General features: G+C 46.5%; 1 protein-coding gene across 5 annotated transcripts in view; it reads right to left on the reverse strand.

Annotated features, from left to right (window-relative positions):
- SRPK1 (SRSF protein kinase 1) overlaps positions 1-900 on the reverse strand; it is an 87,313-nt gene extending 86,413 nt beyond the window's left edge. Inside the window, exons 1-2 of one of the 5 annotated variants that reach the window (XM_001172595.5) lie at positions 661-900; positions 72-132 (exon numbers count right to left, since the gene is read on the reverse strand). In XM_001172595.5, coding sequence (XP_001172595.3) covers positions 72-132; positions 661-808 — 209 coding nt within the window. In that variant the 5' untranslated portion in view covers positions 809-900. Of the gene's footprint in view, positions 1-71 lie in introns of all 5 variants that reach the window. The other 4 variants (XM_054685729.2, XM_063812401.1, XM_063812400.1 and 1 more) reach the window with 4 other exon arrangements.
- Between the last annotated feature and the right edge of the window lie 13,808 nt (positions 901-14,708).

Consider the following 14,708-nt stretch of genomic DNA (forward strand, 5'->3'; position numbering starts at 1 on the left):
GACGTGAAACCAGAGCAGAGAAGGTGCCGGAGGAAAATCCAAAGAATGGGATGTTGGGGTACAAGACTCACTTCCTTTGGGCTTTGTCCTTCTTGGCCTTGGTCCTTTTCTTTCGGGCCTGGAGCGCAAGCACTGCAGGAGAGAGGGATGGATGAAGGGCGAATGTGGAGGAAAGGAGGCGACCAAGGTGAGGGTGGAGACCCAGCAGGGGCGCCAGGCCCGGCTGCGGGGCCTGCCTCGGGGGCGGCTGCGGGACGAGCGCTGAGGCTCCGGCGAGGCGGCCGGCCGTGGGGCTGGCGGCCCACGGGGCGCAGAGCAGCGCCCAGGCGGGATGCGCCGGAGGGGTCTCAGGCCGGGTCAGGGGACGGGCGGGTGGGGGTCTGCGTCGCCCGCCAAGCGCCGGGCCCTGGAGTGGCCCCAAGGCGCGAGCCGGCCTGGCGGGGAACAAGGGGCGGCTACGGCCGGCGCCAGAGGACGCCCGGACTGAGGGGCGCGGACCCGCAGCCCAGAGGCAGGGGGTGTGGGGCGGCGCCACCTCAGTGGAGGGGCGCCGCACGTCCGGGAACCGAACCGCGGCAGTTAAGCGAAGCTCCCGGCGCTGACCCGGGCCTCGCCCCGGCGACCGTTGCCCCTCGTGGCGGAGGCCGCTCCACCGCTCACCTTTCCGCTCCATGGTGAGACCGGTAACCGCCAGGCGCCTGCGCACTCGAGTGGCGGCGACTCCGGCTCCCGCCGCGGCCCAAAAGCGAGCCTGCTCACACTCCGCCCTCAGTCCCGCCCCACCCCCGCCCCACGATGCCGCGCGCATGCGCGTTGGGCGCGGAGCCTACCACCTGCTCCCGAGGAGGGGGCGGCAAGGAGAGGGAGGGGGCGCAGCGGGGAGGAACGCCGGGGGTGAACGTTGAAGGAGTGTTAGAGATCCAAGCTTGGAAACCTGGCAAGGTTAGTTTTGTTCTATTTGCTTAGAAAAGGCGCAGAGAGCGGCAGGGCTCTCTGCATGCTGCTGAGTCAGAGCTTCGGAGGCAACTGGGATCTGCCTCAGTTTCCTGGCCTGTAAAATGGATTAATCAGGCATGTCCCAGTTTCTCCTTCCCTGAGCTATTGTGAGCCCAGTTGAGATACTATTTAAAGAAAATGGAAAAAAATTACATGTGAGAAAGAAAAGGGAGTGGGAGCAACACAAAAAGACTGGAAGGAAAGAACCTGTGACCCTATTATCACTTGAAAAGTAAAAACTTCAAAAGTGAATTTTCTCTTGAAATTTCAAGTTTAAGTGAAAGCTGTAAAGGAAAGAAGGGGAAATGAGAATAAAAACGTTTAATGTTTTCTTATTCTACCACCTTCAATACATGATAAAGTTGTCTTGTTTATAAGTTTTTTTGTTTTTATTTTCTAAGTGCATTATCTCATTTGATGTTTATGGCAACTTAAAGGCAAAATAGTTATTACTCCCATTACACAAAGACACTAAACTTAAGAGGGCCTGCCTATATGTTCAGAATCTTGGTGTACGACCCAGTTATTTAATCATCAAGCCCTTATTGTACAGCAGGCTCAGCAAAGTTTTTCTTTGGGCCGTACAGTAAATATTTAGGCTTTGTGGACCATAAGATCTCTTTCTCAGCTACTCAACTCTGCCATTGGAGCTCAAAAGCAGTCATAGAAAATATGGGCTGTGTTCCTATAAAGATTTATGTATGGACACTGAAATTTGAATTTCATATAATTTTCACGTCATAAAATGTTCTTCTATTGATTTAAACATGGTCTTTGTTAGGTTTTGAAGGGAAGGTGAGGGTTAAAGAAAGACAGAGAGAGCAGCCTTGCTCTGCTGCTTAGGCCGGAGTACAGTGGCATGATCTCGGCTCACTGCAGCCTGGACATCCAGGGCTCAAGTGATCCTCCCACCTCAGCCTCCCAAGGTGCTGGAATTACAGGTGTGAGCCACTGAGCCAGGCCCTTTTGATCTTTTTTCAACCGTTTCAACGGTTATTCTTATTTCAGATCTTAGTTTACCAACCCTTGTTGTAAAGTACCGCAGCTGGACAGAGTGGAAGCTCTGAAGACCTTTGCTCTAAACAAGTAATTGAGAAGGGAAGATGAGAGGGCAATAGTACAGCACAAGTCAAGCGTGGGGGCTTTGGCAGAACTTATTGAGCAAAGTAAGTAATTAAGCCCATCCAGAGAAGGCAGTTTTTGAGCTGGGTCTTAGGAAATATGTAAGATTTCTATAGGTGGAGAAGGAGATGTCAGGCATTCTTGAATGAGAAAATACATTGAGCAAAAAGGCACAGACGTGGATACCTGTAGGTGGGGGCTAGGATTGGGGCTGGTAACAACTGAAGGGATGAAATGGAAGGTGAGGCTGGAAAGGCAGGTTAGCCAAATTTGAAATTTAGATAATTGATATATGTTGCATGGAACCTGAATGATAGCATGTCTGGGTATATTGCAAAAGAAGACAGTACCTGTTGGCCAAGGAAGGATGCAGCCCAGTCTATTCCCTGCTGTAAAGTTGAAAACAAAAGGAAGGTTAGGACAAACAGGGAAGCCCTAGACTCTGAGGGTTGTGTGAGTTCAGGATAACCGCATGTGGTTTAGAAAAGACAGGGAGAGAGCTGATAGCTAGGAAAAATCCCAGAATTGGGAAAGTACTGCCCACCCCAAAGTAAACTGTTTGAGTGTAGAGACCCTGCTTAGGTTTTCCTTGATGTAAACTCAGTGCCTACACAGTGTTAGGCACTTAGTAGGTGCTCATATATTTGTCTAATAAAAGAATAAATGGGCCAGGCACAGTGGCTTATGCCTGTAATCCCAGCACTTTGGGAGGCCGAGGCGGGCAGATCACAAGGTTAAGAGATCGAGACCATCCTGGCCAACATGGTGAAACCTCATCTCTACTAAAATACAAAAGTAGCCGGGCATGGTGGCACATGCCTGTAATCCCAGCTACTTGGGAGGCTGAGGCAGGAGAATCGCTTGAACCCGGGAGGCGGAGGTTGCAGTGAGCTGAGATTGCACCACTGCACTCCAGCCTGGGCAACAAGAGCAAAACTCCGTCTCAAAGGAAAAAAAAAGAATAAATGATCTGCAGTTTATGAGAAATGTCAGGATGAAAGAGAGAGAAAACACTGAGAGGGACAATATTAGAGCTGTATTAAATCTGAATTGGTTATTGCAGACCCATCAAAAAGGAAATATGTTCAGCTTGGCATGATACAGTCGTACCTATCCTGACTCTGAGTGGCTATTGCTTCTCTAAGAGCTTACTAACCATCTGTTTAATAACTCGTTTTCAGAATTTTTCCAGAGTCAATGTGAAGTTCACTGGACTGAGTTCCCAGAATTGACCATTTCTCTTTTTTTTCCATCTGTTTTTCTCTATTCCTCCATCATGCTTTGGCTCTCCACTTTTTCTAAGACCTCTATAACTGTTCATGTAAGTACGTTTGTTCATTTCCCCTATTCTACAACCATCCCCTTTTTGTGCATTTTGCTTGAAATGTAACTTTAAAAATAGTTTCTTCTCCCAAGTTTGCAGAGCTTGGCCTATTCTGGACTTTTAACTTTCCAGATTTTTTTTTTTTCTTTGACAGGGTCTCACTCTGTCACCCAGGCAGGAGCGCAGTGGCGAAATCTTTCCTCACTGCAACCCGGGCTCAAGCAATTTTTTCACCTCAGCCTCCCCAGTAGCTGGAACTACTACAGGCACATGCCACCATATCCACTTGATTTTTGTGTTTTTTATAGAGATGGGGTTTTGCCACATTGCCCAGGCTGGTTTGGAACTCCTGGGCTCAAACAATCTGCCCACCTTAGGCTCCCCAGAAACTATTCTTAAAAGTGTTAGCAAAAAAAAAAAAAAGTGTAGGCCAAGCACAGTGGCTCATGCCTGTAATCCCAACACTTAGGGAGGCAGAGGCAGGAGGATACCTTGAGCCTAAGAGTTAGAGACCTGCCTGGGCAATACAGCAAGACCCTTTTCTGCACAAAAAGGAAAAAAGAAAGACACAAAAAAAGTGGTAGCTATTCATTCTTACATGCATACCCCTTCTCCATCAGCTATTTTTTTCCTGCAAGTCCCTTTAAAAGTAGAGGTATTCGGAAACCATAACCCATCATATTTTTGGCTGCTCATGGTAGTCTCAGAATTTAATTTCTGAAAAGATCCTATCCCTTTTGAGCTAACTTACTTATTAAGACTCCCTGGAATCTTCTCTAATACTTCTTTGACATTTTAGAAATCTGAACGTCTAAAGTTGAGTTCACACGTTTCTTCATACCCAACATTGTCTGCCTTGATTATCACAAATTATTATGCTTTGTCTAAAGTTTTGATCTGACTTAAATCCAAAGCAACACATCCCTTTATGGCGTCACTTACGTCTTGCGAGATGAAATGGACAACAGGAGAAAGTGAAAATACATGAGATGATTTATTTTGAATGAGTTAAGATTTCCAATAGCTGTCTGCATAATTGGAAAACCCCCAAAAAACTTTCTCTTACCTTTTGGATACATGGTTTTGTGAATTATATTGGGAAAATCTACATATTATAGGCCTGGCTATCAGGAAACACATGGCACATTTAAAGGCTAATTGAAAAGAATTTAATGAAGGAATAAAGGTGTTAAGGAAAACAAACAAGGGATAGTTAGACATCCAGGGACTAGCAACAGCTGGAGTTTTTACCATCTCTAGGCCTGAAGGGAGAAGAGGATGGAGGTGTTATCAGAACCCAGGGAGAGGTTTATTATTAACAATTTGCCAGGGGCTGGACGCGGTGGCTCACGCCTGTAATCCCAGCACTTTGGGAGGCCAAGACGGGTGGATCACCTGAGGTCAGGAGTTCAAGACCAGCCTGTCCAACATGATGAAACCCCGTCTCTACTAAAAATACAAAAAAAAAAAAAAAATTAGCTGGGCATGGTGGCGGGTGCTTGTAATCCCAGCTACTTGGGAGACTGAGGCAGGAGAATCGCTTGAACCTGGGAGGCAGAGGTTGCAGTAAGCCAAGATTGCGCCACTGCACTCCAGCCTGGGCAACAAAAGCAAAACTCTGTCTCAAAAAAAAAATAATAATAAGTTTTCCAGGGGCTGCCATAACAAAGTACCACAAACTGGGTAGCTTAAACAATAGAAAATTCTTGTCTCACAGGCTTAGAAGTCTGAAATCAAGGTGTTGGCAGGGTTGGTTCCTTCTGAGGTCTGTGAGAGAGAATGTGTTTCAGGCCCTTCTCCTTGCCTTCTGGGTAACCATCATCTCCCTCGCCACATGATCTTCCCTGTGCATCTGTCTCTCATTGTGTTGGGATTTCCCCTTTTTATACGGACAGCAGTCATACTGCATTGGGCTTCATCCTAAAAACCTCATTTTAATTTGATTACCTCTGGAAAGACCCTGTCTCCAAGTAAGGACACATTCTGAGGTACTGGAGATTAGGACTCCAACATATCTTTTGTTGGGTGGGGGGCAAAATTCAACCCATAACAGAGCTGTAGTAAGAGAGGCCCGCCTGGCAGCAGCTGTGCCCTTTAATGAGCCCTGCAGGGAGAGGGCAGGGAAATAAAGACCCACATCTTCTCAAACGAGTGCCTCACCATTGACAAAACCCAGCTGGAAGTTAAATGGCAAGGAAGCCTGGGTGATGCAGTCCATACATGCCAGCCTCCCAGGGCATAAAGCAGGGTGGAGAAAGGTGGAGAGTGGATCTGGAGGGCCAAACAGAATATCCAGCATAGCCTGTCTGGGCAGTCAGACACCCAAAGTAGCTGGCATTTTCCAAGCAGGTAAATCTGCCTCTTGGGCACCCTGACCCCTGGAGAACCAATGCCACCTGGAGATGACCCCATTTCTGGCTTCATTCTATAAAAGCTTAAGTTTCACAAAGAAATTGTGCTGGGGTGAAAGATCCGGGGGCGTAGGTGGAGAAGATGAAAGAATAAAGGCCTTGGCTTGGTGGGGTGGGAATAAAGGCAGTAGCTAGGAGGGGAAGGGGATTCTCTAAGAATGAGGAGGTTAGAGATTGGTGATTCCTGAGCAGGTAGGGCCCTTGCTCTGCTCCCTGGAAGTGTTCTGGGTGGGAGCAAGGTGTTGCAAACTGACCTTAGCTGATCATGCCCAACTCTTAGCTTTTTTTGGTTGGGAGTGATGCCTGCCAGAGAAGCTTGACATGGTGAGGGTTTGCCTCCCTGGCAAGCCTACTCCCAGGACATAAAGAAAAGTTTCAGACTAAAATCTGCCACATGTAGGTTTGTTGCACACCCATTAGCAGGCAGGCACAAAACAGGTCCTATAACCTGTCCTGTAAGTTCTTTGAGGTCCCAGCTCTCTGTCCTTTTAGGTGCTCTGGCCACAGCATGAATGAAAGGTTTACTCACGGCAGGGACAACAATATCCCAGAGTCAGGACTCTCACCCTCACAGTCGGGATCAGGCAACTAGAGGTGGAGTCTCCCTTATGTTTGTTATGCTGTTCCAAACCTGATTCACATCACAGGAGTTATCAGAAATGGGTTTTCACTGGTGAAAAGAGTTGCTTGTTAATTTGTGTAATGGATTTTAGAAAAGGGCTGTCATTGTCAAAATTTATGGCAGTCAATGACTCTGAATTACTTTGTTGTCACTTTCTGAGTAGAATATTTACTAACCACTCTTGGAATGGAAATTGCTGATTAAAACACAAGCTGCACCTAGGTATGTAAATAACTGGTGCCTACAAATGTCATCCTGTCTTTCCCAAAAGATTTAATATGCCCAAGTATTTTTTTTTTTTTTTTTTTGAGATGGAGTCTTGCTCTGTCACCTAGGCTGGAGTGCAGTGGCACAATCTTGACTCACTGCAAGCTCCGCCTCCCGGGTTCACGCCATTCTCCTGCCTCAGCCTCCCGAGTAGCTGGGACTACAGGCGCCCACCACCACGCCCGGCTAATTTTTTGTATTTTTAGTAAAGACGGGGTTTCACTGTGTTAGCCAGGATCTCCTGACCTCGTGATCCACCCACCTTGGCCTCCCAAAGTGCTGGGATTACAGGCATGAGCCACGGTGCCCGGCCCCCAGGTATTTTTTGAAGAAGTAGATTTATTTCTTTAAAATGCCAATTTTTAAAAAAAGCAATCTGGAAGTCCAAGACGAGGGGAATGTAAGAAAGTCTTACCGCACATCCCCTCTATGTGAGTTGCCAAAACAGAAACATGCTGGATCCTATCTAAGGTTCTAGAAGTCCCAGAAGAGCTTTCTTAAATATCCTTACCTAGAATATGCTTTCCTTGCCTTGATTCCAAGGATAGATGCCAAAGTATTTTAAGGTAAATGATAAATATAAGATTGGGGGCCCCTAAGAGGCTCCCAAGCCAGACAAAGATGCTCTGCTATACTTAGCATGTTCCAGGGGTCATGCAGACTTAGACAATAAAAATAATGAACTTAAGATCAAAAGTCTAACTAGGCACGGTGGCTCATGCCTGTAATCCCAGCACTTTGGAAGGCCAAGGCAGGCAGATCACCTGAGGTCAGGAGTTTGAGACCAGCCTGGCCAACATGGCAAAACCCTCTCTCTACTAAAAATACAAAAATTAGCCGGGCATGGTGGCTCATGTCTGTAATCCCAGCTACTTGGGAGGCTAAGGCAGGAGAACTGCTTGAACCTGGGAGACAGAGGTTTCAGGGAGCAGATGTCATACCACTGAACTCCAGCCTGGGTGACAGAGCGAGAATCCATCAAGATCAAAAGTCTTTACTGTTTCCTGAGCAGTGTGTAAACCTCCCAGACTCTTACGTGACCCTTGAGAGACAAGCTCTATAAGGACTGTGATTTAACTTCTCCATCATGGCAGGCTCGGGGTCACACTGAAGTCAATTTAGGAAATACATAGAAATGGACAACATGGCTTACACATTTGAGATCTGATTTCTACTGGCTATGCAATGTTAAATCCATTTTTTTGTTTCCTTCTTTCAAATACTTTCCACCATACTTACCCTCATGACAGACATTTACACTTCAGCCCTTAGGCTGTGAGAAGCAAAGAAGGAAAAAAATAGGCCTTGCTCTGTAGGATTTAATAGCTAACTCTTATATAACAATTACTGGCTGGGTGCAATGGCTCATGCCTGTAATCCCAACACTTTGGGAGGCCGAGGTGAGCAGATCACGAGGTCAGGAGTTGGAGACCAGCCTGACTAACATGGTGAAACCCCGTCTCTACTAAAAAAACAAAAATTAGCCAGGCATGGTGGCGCCCACCTGTAATCCCAGCTATACAGGAGGCTGAGGCAGGAAAATCGCTAGAACCCCGGAGGCGGAGGTTGCAGTGAGCTGAGGTCATGCCACTGCACTCGAACCTGGGTGACAGAGCGAGACTCTGTCTCAAACAAACAACAACAACAAAATTACTATTTACTAGTCACTGTTGTCCCACAACCCTGAAACCCTACAAGATAGGTACTATTCTTTTAATCTCTGACAGGAAAAAACTAAGGCACAACCAAGATCATGCAAGGTAATAAGAGGCAAGGTTTTGAATCTGGGAAGTCAGACTCTGGAATTCATACTCTCAGCCACACACTATATTACCTACCCAGTGTAGTGGGGGATGGATAGATAAGTAAGTAATTAAATACAATGTACAATGGTAGATGCAGAAGCTACCCTGGAAGCACAAGAAAAGAGGCCCCGTCAGCTCAGGATTTATAGAGAGGCAAGGAAAGAGGCATCTCTTGGATGAGTGACACCTGGACAGAGTTGGAAAGCATGAGTAGGTATCAGCTGCACACAAAAGGGAGGAAAGAAAACTCCAGTCAGAGAAAACAGCATGGTATCACAGAGGTATAAAATGTAAGAGGGCCAGGCACAGTGGCTCACGCCTGTAATCCCAGCACTTTGGGAGGCTGAGACGGGAGGATTGCTTGAGGTCAGGAGTTTAGGACCAGCCTGCGCAACAAACTGAGACCTTGTCTCTACAAAAAAAAAAAAAAAAAAAAAAAAAAAAATTTAAATTGCTGTGCATACTGACAGGCACCTGGGGGCCCAGCTACTTGGGAGGCTGAGGCAGGAGGATTGCTTGAGCCCAGGAGGTTGTTGCAGTGACCCGTAATTGTGCCACTGTACTTCAGCTTGGGCGATAGAGTGAGACCCTCTCTCAAAAAAAACAAAACGTATATATATATACACACACACACACATACAATGCAAGCGGGGAGTGGTGAGAGATAGCTTGCCCACAAATATTTATGGGCCCCCTTCTTTTTTAGGCAGGTACTGTGTTTGGTGCTGGGGTAACAAATAGCAGGGATAGCACATCTAAGGAACTTGAACTTTCAAGCATTATGCTCCCTTAACCACTAAAATAATCTTAAAAACTAGCCCTAGGCAAAACACTCAACAAACCAGTAATGGAAAGGAATTTTCTCAACCTGATCAAGGTCATCTATGAAACACCCACAGCTAACATCATATTTAATGATGAAAGGCTGAATGCCCTCCCCCTAAGATCAGGAACCAGAGGATGTCCACTCTCGCCACTCCTGTTCAGTACTGTGCTGGAGGTTCTAGCCAGAAACAATAGGCAAGAAAATTAAATAAAAGGCATACAGATTGGAAGGGAATTTGAAATTTTAAAATAAAGCTGTTATATCACAGTTTTGAATGTCATCCAATGGAATTTAAATATATATAGCAATTTGTTATGTACCATCATCCATTTATATAGAGAGATATATAAAGCAAAAGCACTCTTGGAACTATAAGAAATTCTACATTACTCCTTTTTCTCCTTGAACTTGTCTTTCTATTCCATTTTGTTCTCACAGAAGTTTATCCTCTGGTAATTTTATGCTTGAAAGTCTTTTATCCATCATCCTTTCATACTTCTCTGCCACACAAATGTGCATTTATGTGGAAATTTAATTTGTAAAAACATTTCCTCGGACCATAATCCTTCGAAAAGTTCCTTACCTATTATTACAAGTATTATTATTGCATGATTAATCAAAGTAACATATAGCATCATTTTTCAATAAATGAAATTTTATTGCAAATGCATTTCAGTGTGATGGTATGTGATTTTTCTCAATGAGTCCTGCATCATTCTATTCCTTTTTTTTTTTTTTATTAAGAAAACTTACATAAAACAAGTAGATGGGAATGAAAAGGGGTTTGCTATAGCAATAGCATTCAGTTCTTTTGGAACTGTTTCCAAATAATGTGCCAAAAATCACACAACAATCATAGTCCAAACTCATTTTAATGACCCATCAGCTGACAATTCCAGGAGGTCCTTATTCAATTTTGTTGGAAACAAATAATTGGAGGCTACCTAACTTACAAAAAGATGTGTTACTTGGTCATTAAAGTTCCTTACTTTTTTAATCCAGACACCAGTATTTCAGTATATTCCTTCGAGTGGACCCCTGGGAGATTTATACACCCACTGGCAATGCACCTGAGATTCACTGGGGGAGGGAGAGAGGCATTTGTTTTTGGTTGTTTGTTTGCTTGCTACTTTTGTCTGCTCCACCACTCCTTGGAATGATACCTCCATAAAGGCTGAGATGTTTGATTTTTGTTCACTGCTGTATCTCCAGGACATAGAAAGCTGTTGGATACCCTACCTACTTGATGCTTGATGAATGTATGTGGAATGTTATGAAAGAATGTAAAAACTACCTGTTTCTGGCTGTATGCTTTTGAGAGGTGACAGCGTGCTGGCAGTCCTCACAGCCCTCGCTTGCTCTCGGCGCCTCCTCTGCCTGGGCTCCCATTTTGGCGGCACTTGAGAAGCCCTTCAGCCCACCGCTGCACTGCGGGAGCCCCTTTGTGGGCTGGCCAAGACTGGAGCCGGCTCCCTCAGCTTGCAGGGAGGTGTGGAGGGAGAGGAGCGAGGGGGAACCGGGGCTGCACGCGGCGCTTTCGGGCCAGCTGGAGTTCCGGGTAGGCGTGGGCTTGGCGGGCCCTGCACTCGGAGCAGCCAGCCGGCCCTGCTGGCCCCAGACAATGAGGGGCTTAGCACCCAGGCCAGCGGCTTCGGAGGGTGTACTGGTTCCCCCAGCAGTGCCCAGCCCGCCGGCGCTGCGCTCGATTTCTCACCATGCCTTAGCTGTCTTCCTGCCGGGCAGGGCTCGGGACCAGCAGCCCGCCATGCCTGAGCCTCCCACCCCCTCCATGAGCTCCTGTGCCGCCCGAGCCTCCCCGATGAGTGCCGCCCCCTGCTCCAGGGCGCCCAGTCCCATCGACCACCCAAGGGCTGAGGAGTGTGGGCACACGGCACCAGACTGGCAGGCAGCTCCACCTGCAGCCCTGGTGCGGGATCCACTGGGTGAAGCCAGCTGGGCTCCTGAGTCTGGTGGGGACGTGGAGAATCTTTATATCTAGCTCAGGGATTGTAAATACACCAATTGGCACTCTGTATCTAGCTCAAGGTTTGTAAACACACCAATCAGCACCCTGTGTCTAGCTCAGGGTTTGTAAATGCACCAATCGACACTTTGTATCTAGCTACTCTGGTGGGGCCTTGGAGAACCTTTGTGTCCACACTCTGTATCTAGCTAATCTAAGTGGGGACATGGAGAACCTTTGTGTCTAGCTCAGGGATTGTAAACGCACCAATCAGCGCCCTGTCAAAACAGACCACTCGGCTCTACCAATCAGCAGGATGTGGGTGGGGCCAGATAAGAGAATAAAAGCAGGCTGCCCTAGCCAACAGTGGCAACCTGGTCGGGTCCCCTTCCGCACTGTGGAAGCTTTGTTCTTTCGCTCTTTGCAATAAATCTTGCTACTGCTCACTCTTTGGGTCCACACTGCTTTTATGAGCTGTAACACTCACCGCAAAGGTCTGCAGCTTCACTCCTGAAGCCAGAGAGACCACAAGCCCACTGGGAGGAATGAACAACTCCAGATGCGCCGCCTTAAGAGCTGCAACATTCACCGCAAAGGTCTGCAGCTTCACTCCTGAGCCAGTGAGACCGCGAACCCACCAGAAGGAAGAAACTCCGAACACATCTGAACATCAGAAGGAACAAACTCCAGACGCGCCACCTTAAGAGCTGTAACACTCACGGCGAGGGTCGGCGGCTTCATTCCGGACGCACTTTGAGCGGGCAAAGAGACAGAGGCACCCAGTGCTGCACTGATTTGGGTTTCTCCGTCCAAAGGCACCAAAAAGTCACCTTTCTCCAAATCAAAGATGCAGCGTGGAGCAGAGAAAAGGCCTAATCTTTGGAATCAAACCTGGGTTTGAAGTCTGACAGTGACATTGAATAGCTGTAATTTTGGGGCAAACTCCTGGTCTTAGATTCTTCCCATGTGTAAAAAGAATAATTGGCCCTCCTTCCAGGAGAGGCAGAGGAGGAAGTGACCATGAAATATGATAATGCCCATCAGGTATCTGCACCATTTCATGCACTCATTGGTGTGAGTTGTCCTTCATTCCAACTCTGCCTCTTTCCTCCTTGGTGGCACCACCCTTGCCTCTAACCAGCCCAGAAATTTATACTACTGGGTTCATCCTAAACCCTTGCTGCTGTAGATGCTAAGCAGCAGACAAAATGTTAGATTTAGGGGTTTTGGTGGAAACTAGGGCAGAGGGAAAATGTACCCTCATCTCCTCATTTAGAAAATGGGGGTAATAGGCTGGGTGTGGTGGCTCATGCCTGTAATCCAAGCACTTTGGGAGGCGGAGGCAGGTGGATCATCTGAGGTCAAGAGTTCGAGACCAGCCTGGCCAACATGGTGAAACCCCGTCTCTACTAAAAATACAAAAATTAGGCCCAGTGCTGTGGCTCACTCCTGTAATCCCAGAACTTTGGGAGGTTGAGGTGGGTGGATCACCTGAGGTCAGGAGTTCAAGACCAACCTGGCCAACATAATGAAACCCCGTCTCCACTAAAAATACAAAAATTAGCCAGGCATGGTGGTGCACGCCTATAATCCCAGCTACTCGGGAGGCTAAGGCAGAAGAATTGCTTGAACCGGGAGGCAGAGCTTGCAGTGAGCCGAGATCGCACCATTGCGCTCCTGCCTGGGTGACAGAGCAAGACTCCCTCTCAAAAAAAAAAAAAAAAAAAAAAAAAAAAAATGGGGTAATAACAGCCCTACCTCAGGATTTTTGTGCAGGTTAATGTGTTGACTTTCATGAAGTGCTTTGAACAGAGCTTAACACACAGCCAAGGGTTGATAAATGGGTGTTATTCTATTTTGGCCTGCCTGTAGGCCTCTGATAAAAACACATGTGTTATCTGGAAGAGAGGGGGCAGCCCAGCATAATTGTGGAGTGAGAGAGTAGGAATTTTCTCAGATGCTCTGTCTCCTATGCATCCTTTATAACATGCATTGAGATCTCACAGAGGCAGATACTACAGGTGGAATGAAAACCAGTGGTCAAGTTTCAGGGGATGTAGCAGGTTAAGGGCACCGTGGGTGTCTGTGACCAGAAGAGCCACATGCTTCCCTCAAGCCCCCTATCCACAGGACTTCCCCAATGCCCCCAGCAGAGGGTGAGGTAAAGTCCTGTCCTGCCTCCTCCATATCCTCACAGCCCTCTTCTCTGAAACAACTTGGTCAGTGCACCCAGCGTTATAGTCCCTGAGTTGCATGCACTCTCCCCCTCAGCCTGTGACTTCTTCCAGAGAAGGAACTCATGTTGTAAAACCCCAGACAGGCATAAGGCTGAGTACAAAGCAAGCACTCAAATATTCCTTAAGTGAAGAAATCTGGAGGTAAACTGCTGATGTCACAGGTTGGCCAAGGACAGCCTTCCCTGGGACTGGAGAGGCAGCTTCCTAAAACAATTGGAGAGGGTAAGGGAATGGCCATAGTTTCTGTCGACTCCCCTGGCAGTTTCTCAAGTTTATTAAACCTAAGGAAAGGATGCTGGAAACAAACATGTAGGTCTGGAGCTGCCTAGAGGGCTGTGTCCAGGTATGGGGAGCTGGCCCCACTTCCCAAGTTGTTTATCTTAATTTCCTTGAGAATAAGAAATACATGTTAGGATGTGTTATTTTTCTTTTAGATTTAAACAAGGCACCTCATGATTTGCTGGATTTTTTTTAAAGTTCTATAAGACTGGGAAGGGGGAAAGGGGAATTCCTCCACTATTATGGCAAAGTCTATGCTTTACAGTAAAGCAAAAACCCCAGAATGTTAACAGAGTTTATCTGTAGGCAGGAGAGTTTATCTGTACAGGAGATTCGCTTTTCCCCTACTTTTCTGTGTCTCAGAATATTTGCTCTTTGGAGAAATCTATAAGATACAGAAAAGGAGGAGAATAATACTTGCTCTTTAAGGAAATTATAGATGAGAGCCACCATTCCTGGCCACTGTAGCTTTTCTTTCTTAATTAATTTTTGAGTTGTACATATCACATTATATTGTAGTGTATTCTGTCCATCTATCTTGTTCAGATTATGGAGATCTTCAGGGTAAGGACTATCTTGAATATTTGATCCAAACATGCATGGATGAATAAGAGAATAAATGCATGGGTAGGTAAATGAATGAATGAATAAAAAGATTCAGGTATATAAAAAACTGTTTTTTAGGCCATATTCAGATAGAGAGGAGTGAGCGGTAAGTCAAAATTAATTTGTCAAGGCTTTTTTTTTCTTTGATGATACACACAAACCACTTTTTGGAGTTATCAGTCTGAAGCTGAGAGACCTCAGAACTCAGCAATATGCATTTCATCCTCAAGCTCATTCATCTCTCAGCAAT

The sequence above is a fragment of the Pan troglodytes genome, chromosome 5, assembly GCF_028858775.2.
Source record: "Pan troglodytes isolate AG18354 chromosome 5, NHGRI_mPanTro3-v2.0_pri, whole genome shotgun sequence".
Taxonomy (NCBI): domain Eukaryota; kingdom Metazoa; phylum Chordata; class Mammalia; order Primates; family Hominidae; genus Pan; species Pan troglodytes.